Here is a 20,193-nt window from a genome sequence, read left to right as displayed (position 1 = left end):
TCTCCAGCTTCAATCGCATCGACATTCCGCCCTACGAGAGCTACCACAAGCTGTACGACAAGCTGCTGACGGCCATCGAGGAAACCTGCGGCTTTGCAGTGGAATGAGACACACTGAACAGCTTGTGTCTGAACATGCGTAAATGGTTCAGGAATCTTGTTAGGACTATTTTTTTGTCATTGCAATGTATAGACAGGGTCATTGAGAGCATTGTACATGCATGTTCAACCAGCCTGCACTCTTCCTCTTCTTCCATCACTCTCATTGATATCTGAACAGCTGCTAGAGAGTCATCCTGTCTTATTTCCATTCATTATGGTTTTTTTTTTTAATCTTGTGTGTAATGCAGAAACCAGAGTAACAGCTGTCACGTAGGACATTCACCATTTCTTTTGAACAGCAGTGAGTTTGCATTCAGGAAAACAAACTGTCCAATCATCTTGCTTAAACTCCATTCAAATCAGGAAGTTGTAACTTCAAGTTTGACATCTTGCAGAAAGTTTCTTTTCATGTCGGAGACGTTTTGAGTCGCTGTTGTGTTGCGTTTTAAACTGATTGAAATGGCCCTTGTCGTGCTACTGAATCTTGCTGTAGGTAGCCATATCTTGCCCATAGTAACCACCTTAACCTCAACTAAGACACCCTCCAATCCTCATGGCTGCAGAGCTGGAGTGCTTCATTTTGTAGGAGCTCCACAAATTCATCCTACCTCAGTGTGTAATGTTTTGATATTTGAAGGGTTTCAATCCAAAATGCTATGTAAGTTCTCATTGAACGTAAAGGTCAAACTCTCCAGTCCTCCTTGGTTAGTTTGTCAAACCAGCAGTCGTTTTTAAGTGGAAAACTATGATTGTGGGCGTATCGTTTTGAAATGGAACTCGTACAGACTGACTTGGACATGGGTCTGATGTTTTGTGGCATTTTCAAACTTGGTTTTGTGGTGTGATTGTGTGTTGTTGTTTTTTTAAGATTAAGGACAGACTCTGGTTATGAAGGATCTTTGTTTCTCCCTACAGTCCCAGCTCTCATGACCACGATCGTATGCTTCTACAAAGGCGTACAGCCGTTGACTTGTTTGTCAGGAAGGTAGACGGTTTATAGAAGAGTTTCCCGTCACCTTCACTGCCACAGTTTCCTGTATCTGAATCTGCAGAGCTTCCTTTTGTCTTGTTTACACATTTGTCTCGAGTAGCTAAAAAAAAATACATGTCTTTATTTTTTATTTTGACCAACCCAGCATAACACAACACACTTCCTGTCCGATGACATGTGAAAAGGGCACAACTGTCCGTGGGGACCAAGCTTGATGAAAAGCTATTCGAAAGGCAGTCATGTATGTTCAGTCACATGATCATCAGGTTAAAAAGGCAAACCTTTTTCTCTGTGTCCATCTTGTCACTTTAGAGCACTTTACAAAATGAGCAGTGATAGCAGGAGTGCTTTGTTTGCATTACATTAAAATATACCATGTTCCATTTGCTATATGATTATGTTAGAAATATACGGAGTAAAAGTACCTATCTGCCTATATATGTACAAATGCATAGCTATTTTGAATATTGTTGCTTGTTCTTTCTGTTCAGTTTAAATCAAAGCATGTTTGTGTTTGTCACAGACCTCTTTGCATTCTCAGGTGAAGTTGACCCTTTTTTTTTTTTTAAATTAAAAAAAAAATTGATTTACATTTTGCATTTATTGGGCCAGTATATGAAGCGGGATAAAACTGGTTAAAATAGAAAATATATTTCAGAGGTCCGGTCTATAATCCCTCAATTATCTCAAAGTTGGTGGTTTAAATTTTTTTTTTCTTTCACACACTTTCATGTGTTAACACCCACATGCCTTCATAGAAATGGCCATATTTTTAGGCTGGAGGCCTGTGTGACCACTGTGAATACCAAACAGCACAGATGAGGGGGTTAAATAGTGGAAGGAACTGAGTTCTGGTCATGACCTCAGAGCTTGCAACTCTTCTTGGTTGATAGCTGCTGAGCTCTTGGGAGCTTCATGATGGAAATGTTCAGCCAAAAAAAAAAGAAGTTAGTAAAAACTAGAGGCATCACTAAAACCCTTCATTCAGAGAAAATCTCTCTGTTTGAATGGATGCTCAAGACTTAAAGCCTATTTATTTGCTTGGTTTTTATTCTTATAAAATGTTTTGACTTGGAAAAATGTTTTTTTTAATGTGTGCTGCTTGCATTTATTTTTTAACCATGAACATATTTTGTCATCAAACTAAACAAAATTGAAAGTTAATTTTTAAAAAATATATTTTCAGAGAAATTTTGTTTTCTTTTACCTTAAATGACCTGACTCAGATATTTTGGTTTTTATTTTCCATGTTATGCACATTTGGGTTCTTAAGCTATAATCAAATACTTCCTTCCATTCACCAAAAATTAACAGGCTGATTTTTGTAGTGTTTTTGTAGTTTTAGTCTTCTATCAAAGGCTTAGAAGTGTATTTGCTCGTCACTTCATTGTTGTATGGGGAATATACTGGAACTGCCTTTCCAGTATGGGGTCACAGCCCATAATGCTCCTGACACCAGTGGGACACCTTTGGCCTTCACTACCACATCTGTTCCTGATACTCTTTGTGTTATCATGCTCCTCCTTCCAGATGTCACTGTCAGATTGATTATCCTGTAGCTGCTTCCTGGTTCTTAACTACCTTTAGTGGTGGGTCCCATTAAGTCATGGGGTCTTCTAATCCGCCTGCAGAAATTCACAGGACTGTCCCCACACAGGCTTTTCCTATAAACGTTTTCTTTAGGCCCAGCTTTTGTGCTGACAGCATCAGAGCCTCTGTGTTGTCCTTCAAATATTTTCTCGACCCAGGTACGATTTTTTTCCCATCCATTTCCCCCTTCAGCTGATGGTGAATCACATGTCCATGGCTGTCTTTTGTCATCACCCACTGTCACTGTCTACTGCTGTCTAGGGATTTCTCTTAGCAGCCATCTTCCCCATGAATGCTTCTTGCTTCATCATCTCAGCGTGTTGGGTGCAGCGGGGACTTGGGTGTAACACTTTTTGCGTTGTTGGGAGTTTTCATATACTGACACCCTGATGTCGTTTTGGTGGTTCAGAGTCAGCGGAGAACTTTTTTCTCCAGGCTAGCAGCCGATGCTGTGAGTCTACAATGGCAGTCTCTTCAGTTTGCTCTATGGAATTTAATGTCTTTACATCCAGGACTGACTCATCACACTCTTCTTTGTCACTGTCAGCTCACTTACCTTGCTTTACACCTTTTGATCTTGCCTTCCAACCCGTTTATTCACTGTGGGGCATTTTTTTCTGTTACTCTTTTAATAGAACTAAGATCAATAGAATTTTATATCAATTCGGTGTTCTCAGTCCACTGCACAAAATCCACTTCTTCTGTCTTCATTTCTTTCCTTTACAACTGGTTTTGGTGGTTTCATTTTTTACTCTTCAGTTTGTGGGATTTTGAATATTTTCCAGATGGAGGGAAGCTTACATATTAACTTTTCCCTGAATAAGCAGACAAATTGGTCATAAAGTCTTGACAATATTTCAGGTCATTGTTCATTTTATTTCTAAGCTTTGATCAGGTTTTGTTCATCACCCTCTCCCCCCACACTTTAATATAAAAATTGTGTGCAAATGAACTTTGAAATCAGCACAGAAAACCGATTTTTTTTTTAATTGCACCATCTTTTTTTTTTCCCCTATCAATTTTGTATTTATTATTAGAGTATGTGTTCAGAGTTTTTCACATCAGCTGCTCTGTAAGCTTGTAACTGACACCTGTACATACGGACAGTAAAGAAGCAAATTAATGCACTTCTGACACTCTTGCAGAAAGCTGAGCAATAAAACTATGCTGTTTGGACTTCACAGCATTATGTTTTATAGAACCGTGTGAATTACTGTCATTTTTCTTGCTGCAAGGTTCAAGGAGAAAAGGGACAACTTTTATAAACCAAACATTTTGGATGTGGTATGTTAGAATGGAAATACTTCAGTACGGGTTAACGTTTTGTGTAAAAATACATAACTATTGTCTGCAAGATTCGCTTAAAGATGTTCAGTGTTATGATCTAGGTAAATTGCTAAGTACGTTTGTAAACCATACTGCTTATACATTTATGCCAAGTTAAATTCTTCCCCTTGTAAGGTGCTTTTCAGAAAATAAACCAGATAACCTTGGATTAACCAGAGGTTGACAATGGAAATGACCAGCCAAAATGGAAAGATAAATTAAAAATATTCTCAATCATTTGCTGAATTATTAAATTCAACGATTTGACGTCATACTACCCTTCACTCAACTTTATAAATGATATTTATGACCACTGGTCCTTCTTGGTAATGAAAAAGTGACAAGGTCTTCCAGAATCTTCAATCCAACCAAGTCTTCAAAATGAACCAAACATTACATCATTCAGAGTCCAGCCCTTCGCACATCTCAGAGATCTCTTCATAAATAGTAACTTGGCAGAATTAAAAATGCACGTATCAACTGTAATAGGTCCGAATGAAATATGATATGTTGTTAAACCCGTTTGGATACAACTTTTCCGTTCCACGTCGGGCGGAAGGACGTGTTTACATGAAGGACCATCTTCTGTTCCATTCAACGTCCTTTTCCCGTCGGAAGTATTTTGATGAAGGACCGTCCGGGTCTTTTCCGTCACAGACGGAGTAGAGGCGGGGTCCAGCGCGGGGAGTGTGTGAGGTCATATAATTGCGACAGCGGCAACAACAACAAGGACTAAAACGGACTTGTTTCGGTGCAAATCCTCAAGCCTTGCTTGAACCGAACGGTCTCCCCGCAGACCTAAGAGGCTGTGAGTCTCCTCATCAGTCCAGGGGCCGGTGTTCTCAACTTCCTTTTTTTTTTTTAACCGCTCCGTAACACGTGACGTTCTTTCTTCTGGCGCGCTGGCTCTTGCGTCGCGTAGAATGACGTCACGGACGGGCAAACCCCATCGGTGTGTTTAGAGGTGTTCAGACTGAGACGCATCCGTCCAAACTACACTACCTTCAGAAAGTGGTTTCCATCCGTCTTGCAAAAATTGTATTTTATGTGGTCTGTGACTGTTAAGGCTACGAAAGAGCCATCCGCTTTCCATCAGGATGGGCGAAAAATCTGATTTCTGTAACATACTAGTGTTCTTATATTCTCTCATTAGAGAAATAAATTTGTTAGTTTTTATTAAATGTTTTTATATTAAATAATTTGACTGTGTAAAAAAATTTACGATTTCTTAATAAAATGCTATTAAAATCTGGTATGTCCAGTAATTTGTTAAGGTTAAAAAAAAACGATCAAAAACAAACGTATCTATCTGAAGGGGTCACCTTAGAAGGGTGGCCACTGGACTCTGAACGTTCAGATTCATTCAGTTTAACATATCATGTTAGTTTGTCTATACTTTTAATAGCATAGAACTTAATAGTTCAAATGTTTAAGAATATATTTTAAACAGAAGTAGAATTTAATTCTGGTATATTTTAAATAGCCACTAAATATCCCAAGAAGAACAACAGTAATGCCTATGACAGGAAATTTGCCACCAACTCAGTGTCTTGAGCACAAATTGTCTGTGCAACAGAACAATGTGTGTGTGCAGATATAGTGGGGAGGAATGTGGGGATGGATCACAGTCAACATTTATGACATCTGAAGATGTATCTGGCAAACTTTAATTGCATATTCTAATGGGGCGAACACTGTAATCATCACATACATTTCATTTGGAAAGAATTAAGACGTTAATTCCGTTAAAAATAAATTTCTAGACAGGGCATGCTTTCATCAACCAACCCTTTCTGATTGTGTCACAATCAGACATTTACAATGATTTTCATTTGAGAGTTATGACAACACACCATTGTATGGTTGTATTAAATTAACAATGTAACACAGTGTGCCGTTTCCCGGATATCCCAAATAATTTTTCACCTGACTGCCAGAACTCTTTCAACATGGAGAGGAATAAATAACTTTCAGTATCGTTTTGGATGAGCTAGCTTTGTAAAATGGAACATTTAATTTAAAAAAATAAATAATCAACGTGCAAAGTTAAAGCAAAGACATTGCACATGAAAGGGTAAAAATGATGTCATTCAGTGTGTGTACTCAAATTTGCATCCGTGGTCCTTGTTGAACAAGAGGAAGAACATATTTCTAAGTGTTTGCTACCATATCAGCACACAAAGTCTGTACAATAGAAAATATTTTCAAGGTATCAAGTACTAAAACCCATGGAAGAAAGGGACTGAGACCAAGGTGACATTAAGGACAAGTTAGCTCAGTAAGCCAGCAGCTACATTTTGTTGGAGTGTTCAATTCATTGACAATCAATAGATTATAATGTGAATATCTTTTCCTGTGCAAATCTGATGAAAAACCATGAGGAAACAGTGCAGTATTGTTCAGCCTCCTGAATGTCGTACCGTTAGATGCTAATGGTAGAACAGTCTTACAGCAATTTCCTCTGATGTAAATCCAGCTTTGTTTTGTCGGGGCTTAAAACAGCCCCTTTATCACACTTCTCTTGTCAGGGCAGAGAGCTAGTATTATATTGGAAGGAAGCCGTCTTGATCCGATTGCGCATCCTCTGGACCTCCAGATCCTGAAAGAAGTCATCCTCGTTATTCTGGACGATGATCTTCTGCATTTCACCAATCTCACGCTCCATCCTGGAACGCAGCTCTTGCTTCATCTTCAGCAGAGTCTGCAAATAGGAGAAAAACACTGAATAATCTGGTGATGATTCAAACCAATCAGGCCACAGTAAAAACCAGTGGCAGGTGAAGTGACAGCTGTTTATCACAGAAGGTTCACCTTCTCTTGAGCTCTTTTGCGAACTTGAAGATCCTGTCTTTCTTGTGCAAGTCTTTCAGCTAGTAGAGAAAACTGAGAGAGGAAATATCTGTTATGAGCACTTTGTGAACACACATTTACAGTAAATTACTTAAGTGTGATTTTGAGGTGGTTAGCAGGTCAGACTGTGTGTGTGTCCTACTTGGTCTTTGTAATAGTTCTCCATGGACTTGATCTGATCTTGATGACGTTTCTGATGTTCCAGCCGCTGCTCCTTTGCATAGGCTCGTTGTTCTCTCAGCCGGGCTTTCTGGATCTCCAAACCCTCCTCATACAGCTGCCGAAACATCTGCACACACACAAAAAACACACACTTTGGTTCATCCTGTCACCCAAAAGACAAAAGGCAGATAATCAAAAGGCCACTTTCATAAAAGGTTTCTACATGAACTTATTCTTCAGATTCATAAACACCTACAGAAGGTGTGTGGAGACAAAACGTTAAAACAGTCACAGTGTTTGTGGGAGCCTTCAAAATCATTTGCTGGTTCCCACTCTGACCTGGTGCGGTTCTCTTTGTTCGGACCTCAGTGTGACAACATTAAATGGACAAATGGATCTCTGAAATACCCACCCTCTCCTCCTTGGTGCGGGCCTTCATCAGTTGGGCGCGGTGCTGTGTGTGATATTCATTATGGTATCTCTTGGCGCGTGCGATCTGCTGCCGCTGTTCCCTCAGGCGGTTTTGGGTCGACTTCTGCTGCTGGGTCCGTTCTTTGAAGTCCCTCTGAAAGATGAACGTGTTAGCGAGGAAACTGCCCCGGGATGGTAAAGTCCGTCTGCGTGCAGCTGCTCATCTCAAGAGTAGTTCCATCCTTTGTTTCTGATGTGAGGGAATGTTTTAGAGGGGGCGAGGTGTGTGATGCTCACCAGACGCCTGTGGTGGGCTTGATCTTTCTGGATAATCCCCGATAACAGGTCATGTTTCTTCTGGGCTTCCTCCACCTGGAAGACCAGAGATGGATTTTATTCATCCATCGGTCCACAGTTTACAGATGAAAGACAAAATGAGGTCCGTTTGGTTTGTCCGGATCCACAGTCGTACCTCACGAGACAGTTTGCGGTGCTGGCTGCCTGAGGACGAGGCAGCGTGGATTCTGTCAAGCTGATGCATCTGTTGGTCCCACATTCGACCCAGAGCGCGGGGGGAGATGTGGAGGTGGGGCAGCTCCTCCAGGAGCACCGGGAGGAGCTCATTCTCCTTCACTTTCACTGGGGAGAAGATTGACACAAGTAATTTAGTCATTAAATTTCCTTCGCCCACCCCCACACAGACAAATCCTCAGGTGGATTCAAACCTTCTTGCTGTTAGGCAGCAGCACTGTGTCGCCCTAATGTTAAAACTGACTTGGTTGTCTGGCAGGTTCAATAGCCGTCTTGACGTTCATTGAATTAGGTGGTGGGGGGTGAATATGTAGCTATTTTTATTTTAGATTTATGATCCCTACCTTACTCCTGCCAATCTAACAAGGCGCTTCCTTCAAGTTCCTTTTTCTCTCCTTTTTCATTTGACTTAAACCCCAAAATGTATCCACAACTGTGCTTTGGTGTTTGATATGATCTACAAGGTTCATGTTATCAGATGATCAAAGGTGAACAGTGGGTGGTGCTAAAAGCTCAAGTAATTCTGCACTCCTTACAAGCTGTGATATCCTCAAACCATGAAAAGTAACATGACAGTGACATTTTTTTTTATCATTCAGTTGTTTTATACAGTAGACCAGAAAAAAATTGCAGAAGATTGAGGAGTGGCAGCAGAAAGACAATCACTTCAGAGGTCTACAAGAATTTAAATGACATTTCATGATTTTTGTCTGTTATTTCTCAGAGGTCCTTTTTTGCATAATAACAGACCACATCTTCAGTATTATTATCGATGAGGAGGCAATCTCGCATCTGAGGAAGAACCACCCTGTGTGCAACAGAAACTGCTGCTGTAGAAAACACACGTGGTCCTGACTTCATTGATTATCTGAGCTGGTACTTCCAACCAGCCTGAAGCTAGGGGCGTGAACATTCACAAGCTACACACACTGTCCAAGAAGTAACTTAAGCCAAAGGACAAAGGGATTGTGAAATATAATATAATTTTGTCAAAAACACAGTTTCAGCTGTGCTTTAAAGTGAATCTTGGTTTGAGATGCTTGATGAAGGCAAATCCTTTTGGGATTTTTTCAATGGAGTTGCAGCTTAAGCCCAAAGTTCACCAATAAAGAACACAATTCAAGCTAATGGGGCGACACGGTGGCACAGCGGGTAGCGCTGTTGCCGCAACCCTGTGACCCCGCGACAGCGGAATAAGCGAATGAATGAATAGTTAACCTACACGATGGAGCTCTCCTGGGGGCCTCCTGCCACCTCTGTCCTGGGGTGCTCCGAGCGTTCCTTCCTGACTTACGCTGGGGCTTCGTTCTGGCTGGGGACGGTCGGTGCGTTTGGCAAACGTCCTTTAGTATGGCCTCCCTGTACCGTCGCTCCTACAACAGACCACACAGTTGTCAGTAAACCGGTTCAAGCTGCAGTCACTGTAACCACGGCGTTAAGAATGTGCTTCAGAAAACACTTAAGACAAGAAGCAGGTCCTGCTGTCAGAGAATGTTGACTCATATTTACCCAGCAGTCAGATTTCAGCCTGTGCACATGGTTTATGTAGTTTTTCATAAGTTCATAAGCCAGCAACAATAGCAAGCTAGCTAGTGATTGGGTAGATTGCATGACATTAAAATAGACGGCAACCCATCAGTCATCCCGTCACCTGACTGACATACAGGATAGCCAATCAGATGACATCTGACTCTTTTTCTTGAATACAGGTCACTGAGTTTACATAGACACGGTGCTGAGACAGCAACAACAACAAGCTAGCAAATTACCAACAAATTTTTAGCCCTCAGGTTTTTTGTTTTGTCTTTTCTAAAACCTAAGAGAAAGTATTAGAAAAAGTGGGGGACCTGGACCGTGTTTCTCATCACCACACGTAACCGTAGTAGGAACAATTGTTGCATCGCTGTAAAATCACACCATGAGGGTAATATGACAAAGAGAGGCAGCTTTGTACCAGGTCCTTTAGTGGGGATGTGGGTAGAGAAGAGATGGGAGGGGCTGAGAGTGTGGTCCCCATTGTATTCAAAGAACACCCTCATGCTAATAAATTATAGGAATGACTTACAGCTTCCTGAGCTTCGAGTCTTGCCGTGTCGAGATCTTCCTGTTCTCTTTCTTCGTATCTTTTCAGCTCCTCCTCATAGGCCTTACTCTGTAAATACTGAAAAGAGTGGTTCATCATTTTATCATTTTTGAAAGACTTGAATTCATTTTTATAATAATGAAAAATAAATAAATGACCAACAACTGTATTTATGCATCTCTTTTTAAAAATGTTTGAATCTCAGATATCAGATTACAGCGCGCCCCCGTTCCTCGTGGTTAATGCGTTCCAGGAACCACAGGCGAGTAATGAATTCCGCGAAAGATCGACAAACTAGTTATCTTATTATTTACGGTAATTTAAACGTTTATGAACTTTCCCCATACTGATATGAAACCACCTTCTATCTGTATTACCTTTTCCCACACTCTGATAGACTGTTTAAAGCACTTTTGTGTCTCACGGAAGTGACGTCAGCCAATAGAATGCGCGTACGGTATCACATGACTACCTCCTAAAAATCCGCGATGAGATGAAGTCGCAAGCGTTGATATGCGTATACGCACTTTATACTCAAAAAGAAAACAGCTGCTACTGTACCTTCTGCTTTCTGTGTGAGGGCCTGTGTTGTGGCTCTTCGCGTCTTGAATGATCAGAGACATCATCCAGACTCGAGGCCGCCGCCATGGCTTCTTCTAACCGCCCTTGCAGTGAACAACCGTCCAGTGGAGGGGAGGGTGGCGAGGAATGAGCCTGCTGGGCGGATTCATGACCAGATGTTTCTGAAACTAACAAATGTTTAAATTTCATAAATATTTTTTAAAAAACTAGTGTAATATTAAAATCTATTGTAGTTACAAATTTCCTACATGGGGTACTATGGTTCAAAGTTCATAATCTATAAAAACCTATTTAGAGCATTGTTACATAATTAAGTAATTGTGAAATGAAGTAATTGTGAAATGGTTTGATGTCTTCTTTAAAGAATACACGTGCTTCAGCCTTACTGTACAGTTTTGTACCTGCATGCTGCTGGGATGTTCCTGGATGCTCGTTGCTGCCGTCACTGTGGTCGGACTGCCTGTCGTCCTCTTTCACATCAGCGGACTCTCCGCTTGTATTTAGAACTCGTTTCAGCATCTACAGGCATCACACACAGACACACAGGCAGAACAACCAAATCACATTTATTTAATATACAAAAAAAATACAGCGATGCTAGGAACCAATACAATTGATGATAACTTCAATTTTACAACACCTTCCATATATAAAATGCAACTTGGATTGTTTTATATTTGAACTATAACCTTTATCTAAAAATCCAACTCATATACACATGACACATTTTCAAGAAGCTTGAATCTTGCATTTAGTAATTCATCAATAACAGAACAAAGTCCCACTTTTTATTGTCTGTATTAATTAAATACAGTAAATCATACCTGATCGAGTTCTTCAAGTCGATTGGATAATTTCTCAGATATGCTATGCAGCTCCTCTTCTGCTTGCTTGTTCCTCTGTCTGCGATACAGCAGAGGCTCCTCCAAGCGTTCCTCCTCTAGCCACCTCCTATTTATGGAGACACCCCACAGCGTCCGCGTTCAACATTATTTCCATGACAACGCTGCATCGCTTCTTCTTTGAACTCCACTTCTCTTACGTGATGCGTGTCCCATCTCTGTGAGCCATCCTTCTGCCCGGCTGTCTTTGCATGTATCTCAGATCCTCCTCATCTTGTTCCTCCTCTTCAGTGTCTGGTGGAGAAGGGCTTTTGGCTGCCGTCTCATCCCGCAGCGTGAGGAAAAGGACATCTGGCTGGGTGCTAAATAAAACCCTCTTGGGCCCCCCATTAGTTGGCTGAGATTAGAAAAAAAAAAAAAATCATTTGAGGGACAGAGAGAGACATGACATCTGGTGCTCATCCACTGTCTTTAAATAAGGGACACAATTAGCTCATGGACTTAATTAATAAAATCATCAAATATAGTGTGTTTTCAGCAGTGCAGCGCAAACCCTATACCACAGGAACATATACATGCAGATAAGACTCAACATTTTCTCCCTAACTGATGCTAAGGAAAGACCAGCCGTGTTGAAGTTACTCTACAGAATACCCATCGGACCTCCAGCTGGGGTATCAGCCCTGGAGGGGAAGTTGTTGTAAAATTGGTACAAATGAAGTCTTGTTACTGTCTTACCTCCAGCGCCTCCCGCTCCACTTCCCTCCTGGCTCTTTGCCGACTGGAGGAGGACCTCTCACTCACAGCTGGAAATAAAAAAAAACAAAGAAAAACATGACATCAGGATTTTAGTTACCTCTTCATCTAAACGTTCAGTTGTCACACTGGATTAGCAGATGAACGGTAAAATTTATCAGCAGTCCTGGATATTAAAAATCAGTCTTCAGTCCATCAGAAGAAAGGAGGCTTTTTATTGTAGATGCATGAAAGGCTAAATAAACCAGAAATAAATCAGTTTAAGTACTGGATATTTTATTCCATGTTTGCACACTACTCACCAGGAGACTGAACCCCGTTGGTAAGAAGTGTGTCAGCTGGTGGTCTGGGGGTCTGGGGGAGGATAATAGAGAAAAATATTAAACCACCACACATGAGACATACTGACACTGGAGAAATGGTTCAAGTTACTCCAAAGAGAAAACAAGAAATCTTCTGTTGGTTTGAACTCATTTGTTGTTGTTTTGTCGTCACAGAAACAGGACATAGGCTAAGCTGAGTCAGCAGACACACAACACCAAGCCCACAGGCATGTCAGAAACAACTAAAGCCTCTTTCTCACATAGTTCCTTCTCAAATACTGCAATAACCTTTTCAGGGCCGACCAGATCTCAGAATTTAGTAAGATTTTTGAGTAAGAGGTGAAACATCTTCAAAACCAAAAAAAGACATCTAGTTCCCTCCAACTGAAGCTCTTAGCATAACTATGACCAACGTGAATCGACACGTGTTGTTGTATTATTGTGAAGAACAGTCAGGAAGTCTGGAGAGACAGTTTATGACTCCAGTTGGCCGATGCCGTGTTGAATGAACCAGTAGTTGCTTATCATTGCTGGACTGTCCTGATCACTAAAAGAGCGCAAGTGTGTCCTAAATAAACCAATCATTTCCCATAAGTCTATGGGAACATTACATTTCCATGTTTTTGCAGTGACTGTGAACCAGACCGACCTCATCAGGCTCCTCTGCGGTGGCAGGAGCAGCTTCCTCCACCGGCGGCCGTTGGTCAAAGCCATCAGCTGTAGCCCGGCTGGGTGAGCGCGAGTCTGTGTCGGGTCGGTTGTTGCTCTGGGCTGGTGGCTGCAGAGCGATGGCTGTTTGTAGCAGTTCAGACGGTCGTTCAACATCCTGAGGGCCAGAAGCAGTGACTGCTTCTGAGGTTAGAGGAGGGACAACCGGTCCTGTCAGATTCATCAAGAGATTGTTTATAATGACAGTATTTTCCACACTATAAGACGCACCTGAAAGACTTTAATTTTCTCAAAAACTGATAGTGCACCTAAAAATCCAGTGCGCCTTATATATGAAAACAGTTTTAAAGTAGGCCTTTCATTGACGGTGCGCCAAGTTGTTTTAGCTCATGTGAACAAAGTTATGCTTTGTTTGGCAAACACTGATAATAAATGTTTGTGGTTAATGGAAAAACCACACGACAAAGAAGAAGAACTCAGTGCCTCAAAAAAAAAATCCTCTATCTGTGTTTTAAGCAGTTGAACACTAAAATAAGAACGATTCAACACCATCTTTCTTAAAGACAAATTCTTGACATATCTTTATGTGACATAAAAAGCTTTAAAACAAAAGGAGAGATCGGCCAGGCCCAAGAGCAGCGTATGGATTGTCGCTGGGACAAGTCAAGCTGGTTTTTGCCGTACCTTGTTGCTTGGCTGTGAACGTGCGAGCTGAGACTCCCAGCCCAATGAGCTCGCTGGCCGACGCCACCTCCTCCATGCTCCAGGAGTGGAGGGACTGTTTACTGGAGTGGACAGAGGACCTGAAGAATAAGACACAATGTTAAACATTAAAAATGTAAAATATTCAAAAGATGGATGTTTACTTTGTTCCGTTTGCTTTAAATTCACACATTACAACCAATATAGTACATAACTGCACAAAACGGGACAGTAAAAATATTATATCGCAGCAGCAGCATCAATTTAACAATTGAAGTGCAAAAAGCAACACCAGTAACTTTTCTGTACACTCATTTGTGGCTCATTTTAAAGCATGAATAAAAACACCAGCATTGCCACATCCTGAGCCCAAACAGAGAAGTCAGCTTCACCTGTTTGACAGCCACAACTCTCATAATATTGACACTGCTGATAAGAGTTTTGCCTGGCATGCTGTTATGTCAACAGGATGTTAAGCCTGTGTGCTCCCTGACGAATGATGAAATCTAGTTCTTAAAAAGAAAATTTTCAATTTGAGGTTCAGTTAGGAAAGTTGGCTTTCTGATTAATTTTATCATGTAGTGCTTTTTCCTGTTAAAAGACCGACAGTCTTTCCAAACAACTTTTTAATGTTGCTTGGAAAAATTGTAGCAACAAAACATTATTTTGCCAGTGAAGAATTCAAGACTATTTCACTCCCCGTTTACAGTGTGTGTGAGAAGCAATGGTGCTAAGAAGATGGTGAGAAAAACACTATCAGTATGTTAATGTCTAGAAATTTGGATAAAATATAATGCATCTGTAGCTATGAAAAACTTAAGATTAAAATGTAACAAAAACAAAACATTACCATTCAGGATGTGCCAATGAAGAGATGTGTATAGGGAATATCAGAAAACATCTTACTTGCCACTGGAAGACGAAGATACTCCATCCTCTATACTCCCCTTGTGCTCAGTGCTAATGGAATTTATTGGCCCTTTGGTTTCATCTGGAAATTTTTGAATGAGGCTGTCATTCAGTTCCTCTGGGAAAAATAAAAATGGAATTATCACTTTAAATGACTGACAGGGAGAGAGTGAAGCCTCAAAGATGAATCTGAAATGGAAGAACAGAACCAACAACCAAGAGAAAGCGGTACAGTATTTGTGATATGAAGTGTATGGACTAGGAAAAATATATATTTTTATCAATAAGAAAATTAGAACCCGTGGTGACACCAGTGTAACACACACATTGAATGACCCTGTTCTACGTGGTCCACTCGGTTTTTGTTACAACCCACAACAATGGGTGTGGGTTCACATGGGTTAAAGTTCAAAGAAGAACCTGAAGCCTTGAACCCATTACATAACCAGTCTGACTAACAACAAAAGTAGTTGTTAGCACAAATGTGAACTCAAATACAGCAACTCCCAACTGAGATGGGGGGGGGGGGCCCTCTCTTGATAAAACACTTACCCTTTTTCTGTCAATAGAGGCAGTTATAGAAAAATACTAATGAATAACTTGTAGTTATAACAACAAATCTAAATGCATTATCTGGTAGATTATTATAGGAAAATGGGGGGGGGCTCTGACCACAGGCACAAAAAGAGAAAGTTTCACATTGTTGGTTTGCACACAGTTAAGACATTAAAATGACAGAAAGTTGGTTGAAAGTTCAGTAAATTAATCTTTAAAACAGAAGATTGTAAATGATTAGGTAAACATTTGTGCATGAAGAGAGCCACTACTTGTGCCTAAAAACACAATTAAAAATCAGCGATAATTTTGATAGAAATAATTAAGAAGAAAAGTTACTTTATCTGCTTACCGTCATTCTGTGACTCCTCATTCATCTCCTCTTTAAGATACTCCAGAAGGCCATCAAATATTTCCAGGAGGTTCTTGATAGACTCTCTGTTCCCTCTGACAACATTTTCTCCTGCAAACACACACACACACGCACACACAAAACCCTCTCAGCATTAAACTTGTCTTTTTACTGCACATTTTTGCATATCCCTTTGAGAAGGAACAAGAACCGTGCCTTCCAAAAGTAAAGAGACCTGATGGTGAAATTTTCTATCTTGGATTGTGGATCCACAGAGCAGTTCTGAAAGTGCAGTGAAAACGGAAATTGCCAGTACCTGTGATGTGTGACAGACTGATTTGAAGGTAATCCAGGGACAGTGAATCAATCACAGCCTGAACGTTATGGATGTCATCTTCTTGACTGCTTGGCACTGCAATGTAATCTATACACACACACACGTCAATAAGCAGATCTTGTTGTTTGTTAGGCTACAGAAACAGTGAGACACACACATAAACTGTATACATATATCAAAACTTTCTAGAATGCTTGCAAACATGCCAGTAGGGGACTGTTTATGCTGATGAGCTCTTTCCTGCATTGTGAAATACAGGAAGCAGTGACATTAGTCGGACGTCATCCTGACATGGTAGCACACTTCAATGTAAAAGTCTAAAACTGGTTGATCCTCACTGTTTTCATCCTCATGATTACAATTCAAGCAACACCGCTCAAGCATCTAGTTTGTTTTTCATTAGTAATCACTCTGATCTCCTCTATATGATGCATGCATTTGGTCTATAAATATCAGGTCTTGAAATGGAACTGAATTAAATAAAGTTACTGCTTTTGTCAGTCTGAGTTGCAAATATTCCAACATTCATTTTGAATTCATAAGTCAAATAAATCCTCAGCTGTGAAGCTACAACACAAAAATACATTACAAAATAACATTAAAAAGTACATTTTGTAATGAAAATCCCCATGCTAAAAAAACTAAACAAACAGTTATTGTTAACATCTGCTGGATGGACAGTTTGATGTTACCTGGAACTTTCTCCCCCAAGATGTTCTCATACAGAGCGATGAAAATATTTGCATCACAGTCCGTTATTTTCCTCAGCCTCAGGTTTAAGTGACACTTGCTGAGTAGATCATTTGCCACATCTACCCAGTCTGTAGAGAAACAGAGAGAATTGTCCTCTTCAAGCCAAGTAGTAACACATTTCAGCAAAAGAGTTTGAATTTAACATCAAGAAATTACAAAGTAGGTACCACATAAGCAATTTAAAAAAATTAACCACTCATGTTTTGGCCCACATTTCCCAGTTTGGGATAAATAAAGTACTGGCGCATACATACATATTATATATACATACATATTATATATATATATATATATATATATATATATATATATATATATATATATATATATATATATATATATATAAAATCAATTATAGAGAAAAAAATCTTTAAGCAGTAAATCTATATTTAGGATAAGTTTTGTGCCAATTCTGTATTAATTTAAAGTTGGTCAAATTGGTTGATTTTTATTGTTCAGGTCCTCTGTCCACTCCAGTAAACACATTTTCAAATAAATTTTCAAATTTTTCACATACCCTGAAAGCAGGAAGGAGTAGTAAAAGTGTCAGAATCAGAACCCCAGTTTTAAAAAGACCAGAGCTGCTTTCAAAACTGGAGACATCGACGTGCCATGAATGAAAGCTTTTCTTATTCCGTCTCATGATGATTCAATCAAGGAATGAATGTCTGCCGCGGCAAACCTGTGTTTAGGAGCGGGGCTACAGTTTCTATCACACACAGAGACTAAATACTTTCACTTCTAACGCTGGATTAGTGTGTAATACATTAATCTGGGGTGACAAAATCGTAAACAAACCACGTGGCAACATCATCTGAGAGATTAGAGACACAGTTCACGTCTGTCACCTGAACTTTAGCTCAGCGGTTGGAGTCAACCAGAGTTGGATGCTAATGTTGCTAACTCGGTATGTTGCTAACAGGAATGTTACCAGAGAACATGGAATAAACATTAATACAGTATGTGATTAATATCTGAATTAAGGTACTACCTAAATGTAGTTACACATGAATAGGTCAGGTCAGGCTCGGTGAGACCAGGACAGTGACAATAACCTGGAAGGTTAGCTGCAAATTAGCGTCAAATACATGTCGTTTGCTTGCTCCGGTCCGGAGAGCGGTCACGGCTGCCTTACCTCTCTCTCCCTCCTGGGTTCCCATGTAACTCTCGACGACAGGAGGCTGGAAGACAAAATCCACGGACTAGCTACACAAATAGTCTCGTTTATCCAGACCCTGACCTGAACAGCTCGCTGAGTTTTAATGTTATTGTTGGTCTCAGTGACAAAGAGAAGCAACTATCGTTTAAAATCGCAGTCTTCTCTGATTGGACGAAACGCTCTGTCTCTGTTTCCGGAAGTTTCTTTGATATACAGCTACCGCCCTCTTCTGGTGACAATGTGCAACGCAGGGGAGAGTGAGGGCGTCAATTTGCAGAAGGAACTATCATTACCTGTTTTCAACCCATACATTTTAGCTTTACCAAGGTTTACACATGCCTTAACCATCATAAGCAGTTGTGTACTTTTATATTGTGTATTTTCTCAAAATTTAGTTTTTGAAATTTCCGTGGAAATATTAATTTCATTCATTCATTCATTCATTCATTTTCCTAACCGCTTTATCCGCCGTAGCGGGTCAATGAATGGTCTATTTTTAAAAAGTTTTAAAACTTTTTAAAAACTTCTTTTAAAATAGACCATTAATTGAAGATGAGTTCTCAGATGCGTTTTATAATCCAGTGCGTTTTATAATCCAGTACTCTGTATATCTGGAGTGTAGATTGGACTACTGGCACTGGTGTGGGTATATTCTCTCTGGACACCTAGCATTTACAAGTGTCCTCATTTTGAAGTTAGAGCATTTCAACATTCAGTGATATTCAGTGATGTGGCATGTCCATCGTCGATAAAAACGGAGCCCATTTTCTATCTCCTCTAACTTCACTTTGTATGGTGTTGATGTTGCTGAGACAAAACTGTACTCAGATTATTATGTTATAAACATGATAGCCCTGTCTTTTCATTACTTCTCCTGCATTAAGGGTGACAGTGGTGGGCTTTTAATCTTTCTTCCACTCTGGTGAAACAGATTTTTACCTATGCAAAGGAGATCATGATTTTGTTGGTACAGTATGCTTGCAAACATACTGTACCAGCAAAAATTGTCAATTTAACAGTGCTGATTTAATTCTGAGCCAAATTTGACATTTTCAAATCTTAATGAGCTCGATCCTGAAGAAAACAAATACAATTTATACAGAAAAAGAACTACTGAAGCCATTAGTCATCCACCTGCCTGACAGCCATGAAACTGTAAACTGGAATAGTGTTACTTATCTGGATTAATTTAATCCTATAGGACTAGTTGGTTCTGTATCGGGGGCCATCTTGGCCATCATCAAAGGATGCATTTCGAGTCCAGTCATTGAATATGCTGAGCTAAGTCACTTGCATTCCATTCTGTCGCATAAATTAAGTCATAAACATAAAAAAAAGTCAGTAAAGCCATCTAACCACGGCAAGTTGTACACAATATTTTGCTATCTCTAAATAAACACACATAGTTTGCACTTCTGAAATTGGCCCAGTCCCCTTGCTTTCTGCAGTGGCAATACTAGAGCATGAAAAATTTCCTACTACAAGGTGAGGAAATCAGCTGTTAAATTTATTCCTTTCAGACAGAGTCTGGCTAATGGCCATCTATATATTGTGTAACTAGAATAAGTAATACATTCAGAGTTATTTCACATTAAAGAGTAGTTATATTTATTTTACTTTACCTTTTCCTTAATTTACCTTGAGTTGTATTTAGTTTCATTTCTAAGTTACATCTGGCCCTTTGATGTGGCCCTCGGTGAAAATGAGTTGGACACCCCTTCTTTAGACTTTTTAAAAAAATTTTAAACTATATTTTTACCACACAAATTTTTTTCTATTTTAATTCCCAATTCCGTCTTGACAGTAACAGCCATGTGTTTCCTCCGATACGTTCAGACACAGATTCAGATCAGACATGAGAGTTGCTGCGCCTGTTGATGCTTTACGTCACACTGACGGTTCTACGTCACACTAAATCAGCGATTCTACTTCCGGCCTCTCTTTGAATCCAATACAGTACGACAATTACAATTTAAAAATCTTAACAGAAACACTTTGAATTACTTCTGACAGTTAATCTTTGTTAAAATTGTAAAAGCAGCCACATTATGATTTGCATACTGACCCCATTTCATCTTTATGACCAAGGTAACGAGTGGTGACTGGAAAACTGACGCTCCTCTGTTTTGATGAGATGAGCGCGACGATCACCGGTGAAACCACAGTGATCACTTGTGTCATGACAATAGTGAACACGTCAGTCACGACT

General features: G+C 40.0%; 2 protein-coding genes across 5 annotated transcripts in view; one reads left to right on the top strand and one right to left on the bottom strand.

Annotated features, from left to right (window-relative positions):
• Nucleotides 1-3,883, top strand: part of LOC137599973 (E3 ubiquitin-protein ligase SMURF2-like) — a 44,653-nt gene extending 40,770 nt beyond the window's left edge. Inside the window, exon 20 of the mRNA XM_068321265.1 lies at nucleotides 8-3,883. Within this exon, the coding sequence (XP_068177366.1) occupies nucleotides 8-107 (100 nt within the window). The 3' untranslated portion in view covers nucleotides 108-3,883. The remainder of the gene's footprint in view (nucleotides 1-7) is intronic.
• Nucleotides 3,884-5,638: 1,755 nt separating this feature from the next.
• Nucleotides 5,639-20,191, bottom strand: LOC137600473 (centrosomal protein of 95 kDa-like). Of its 4 annotated transcripts, XM_068322127.1 has the most exons (22): nucleotides 20,050-20,125; nucleotides 17,961-18,006; nucleotides 16,765-16,893; nucleotides 16,052-16,159; nucleotides 15,736-15,846; nucleotides 14,826-14,946; nucleotides 13,902-14,020; nucleotides 13,198-13,427; nucleotides 12,528-12,579; nucleotides 12,208-12,275; nucleotides 11,670-11,866; nucleotides 11,452-11,578; nucleotides 11,029-11,146; nucleotides 10,607-10,794; nucleotides 10,028-10,123; nucleotides 9,185-9,335; nucleotides 7,904-8,070; nucleotides 7,729-7,803; nucleotides 7,433-7,585; nucleotides 7,001-7,147; nucleotides 6,820-6,891; nucleotides 5,639-6,709 (listed from the first exon to the last, which is right to left on the bottom strand). In XM_068322127.1, the coding sequence occupies exons 2-22, from the start codon at nucleotides 17,983-17,985 to the stop codon at nucleotides 6,533-6,535; spliced, it is 2,631 nt and encodes an 876-aa protein (XP_068178228.1). In that variant the 5' UTR covers nucleotides 17,986-18,006; nucleotides 20,050-20,125; the 3' UTR covers nucleotides 5,639-6,532. The 4 variants fall into 4 exon arrangements, with proteins under 4 accessions (XP_068178228.1, XP_068178229.1, XP_068178227.1 ...); XM_068322128.1 differs by lacking the exon at nucleotides 17,961-18,006 and having other exon boundaries at nucleotides 20,050-20,191; XM_068322126.1 differs by lacking the exon at nucleotides 20,050-20,125 and having other exon boundaries at nucleotides 17,961-18,135.
• Between the last annotated feature and the right edge of the window lie 2 nt (nucleotides 20,192-20,193).

The sequence above is a fragment of the Antennarius striatus genome, chromosome 8 (genome assembly GCF_040054535.1).
Source record: "Antennarius striatus isolate MH-2024 chromosome 8, ASM4005453v1, whole genome shotgun sequence".
Taxonomy (NCBI): Eukaryota; Metazoa; Chordata; class Actinopteri; order Lophiiformes; family Antennariidae; genus Antennarius; species Antennarius striatus.
This window is presented reverse-complemented; position numbering and strand designations above follow the sequence as displayed.

What these genes read in the sequence shown, in the direction of transcription:
- LOC137600473 (XM_068322127.1), bottom strand. Translation starts at nt 17,985, where the DNA reads ATGGGAACCCAGGAGGGAGAGAGAG. An exon ending in GTTCACAGCCAAGCAACAAG is followed by an intron (nt 13,428 to 13,901) that starts GTACGGCAAAAA and finishes TGAATCTGACAG; the next exon opens with GACCGGTTGTCCCTCCTCTA. An exon ending in TGGAGCGGGAGGCGCTGGAG is followed by an intron (nt 11,867 to 12,207) that starts GTAAGACAGTAA and finishes TTCTAATCTCAG; the next exon opens with CCAACTAATGGGGGGCCCAA.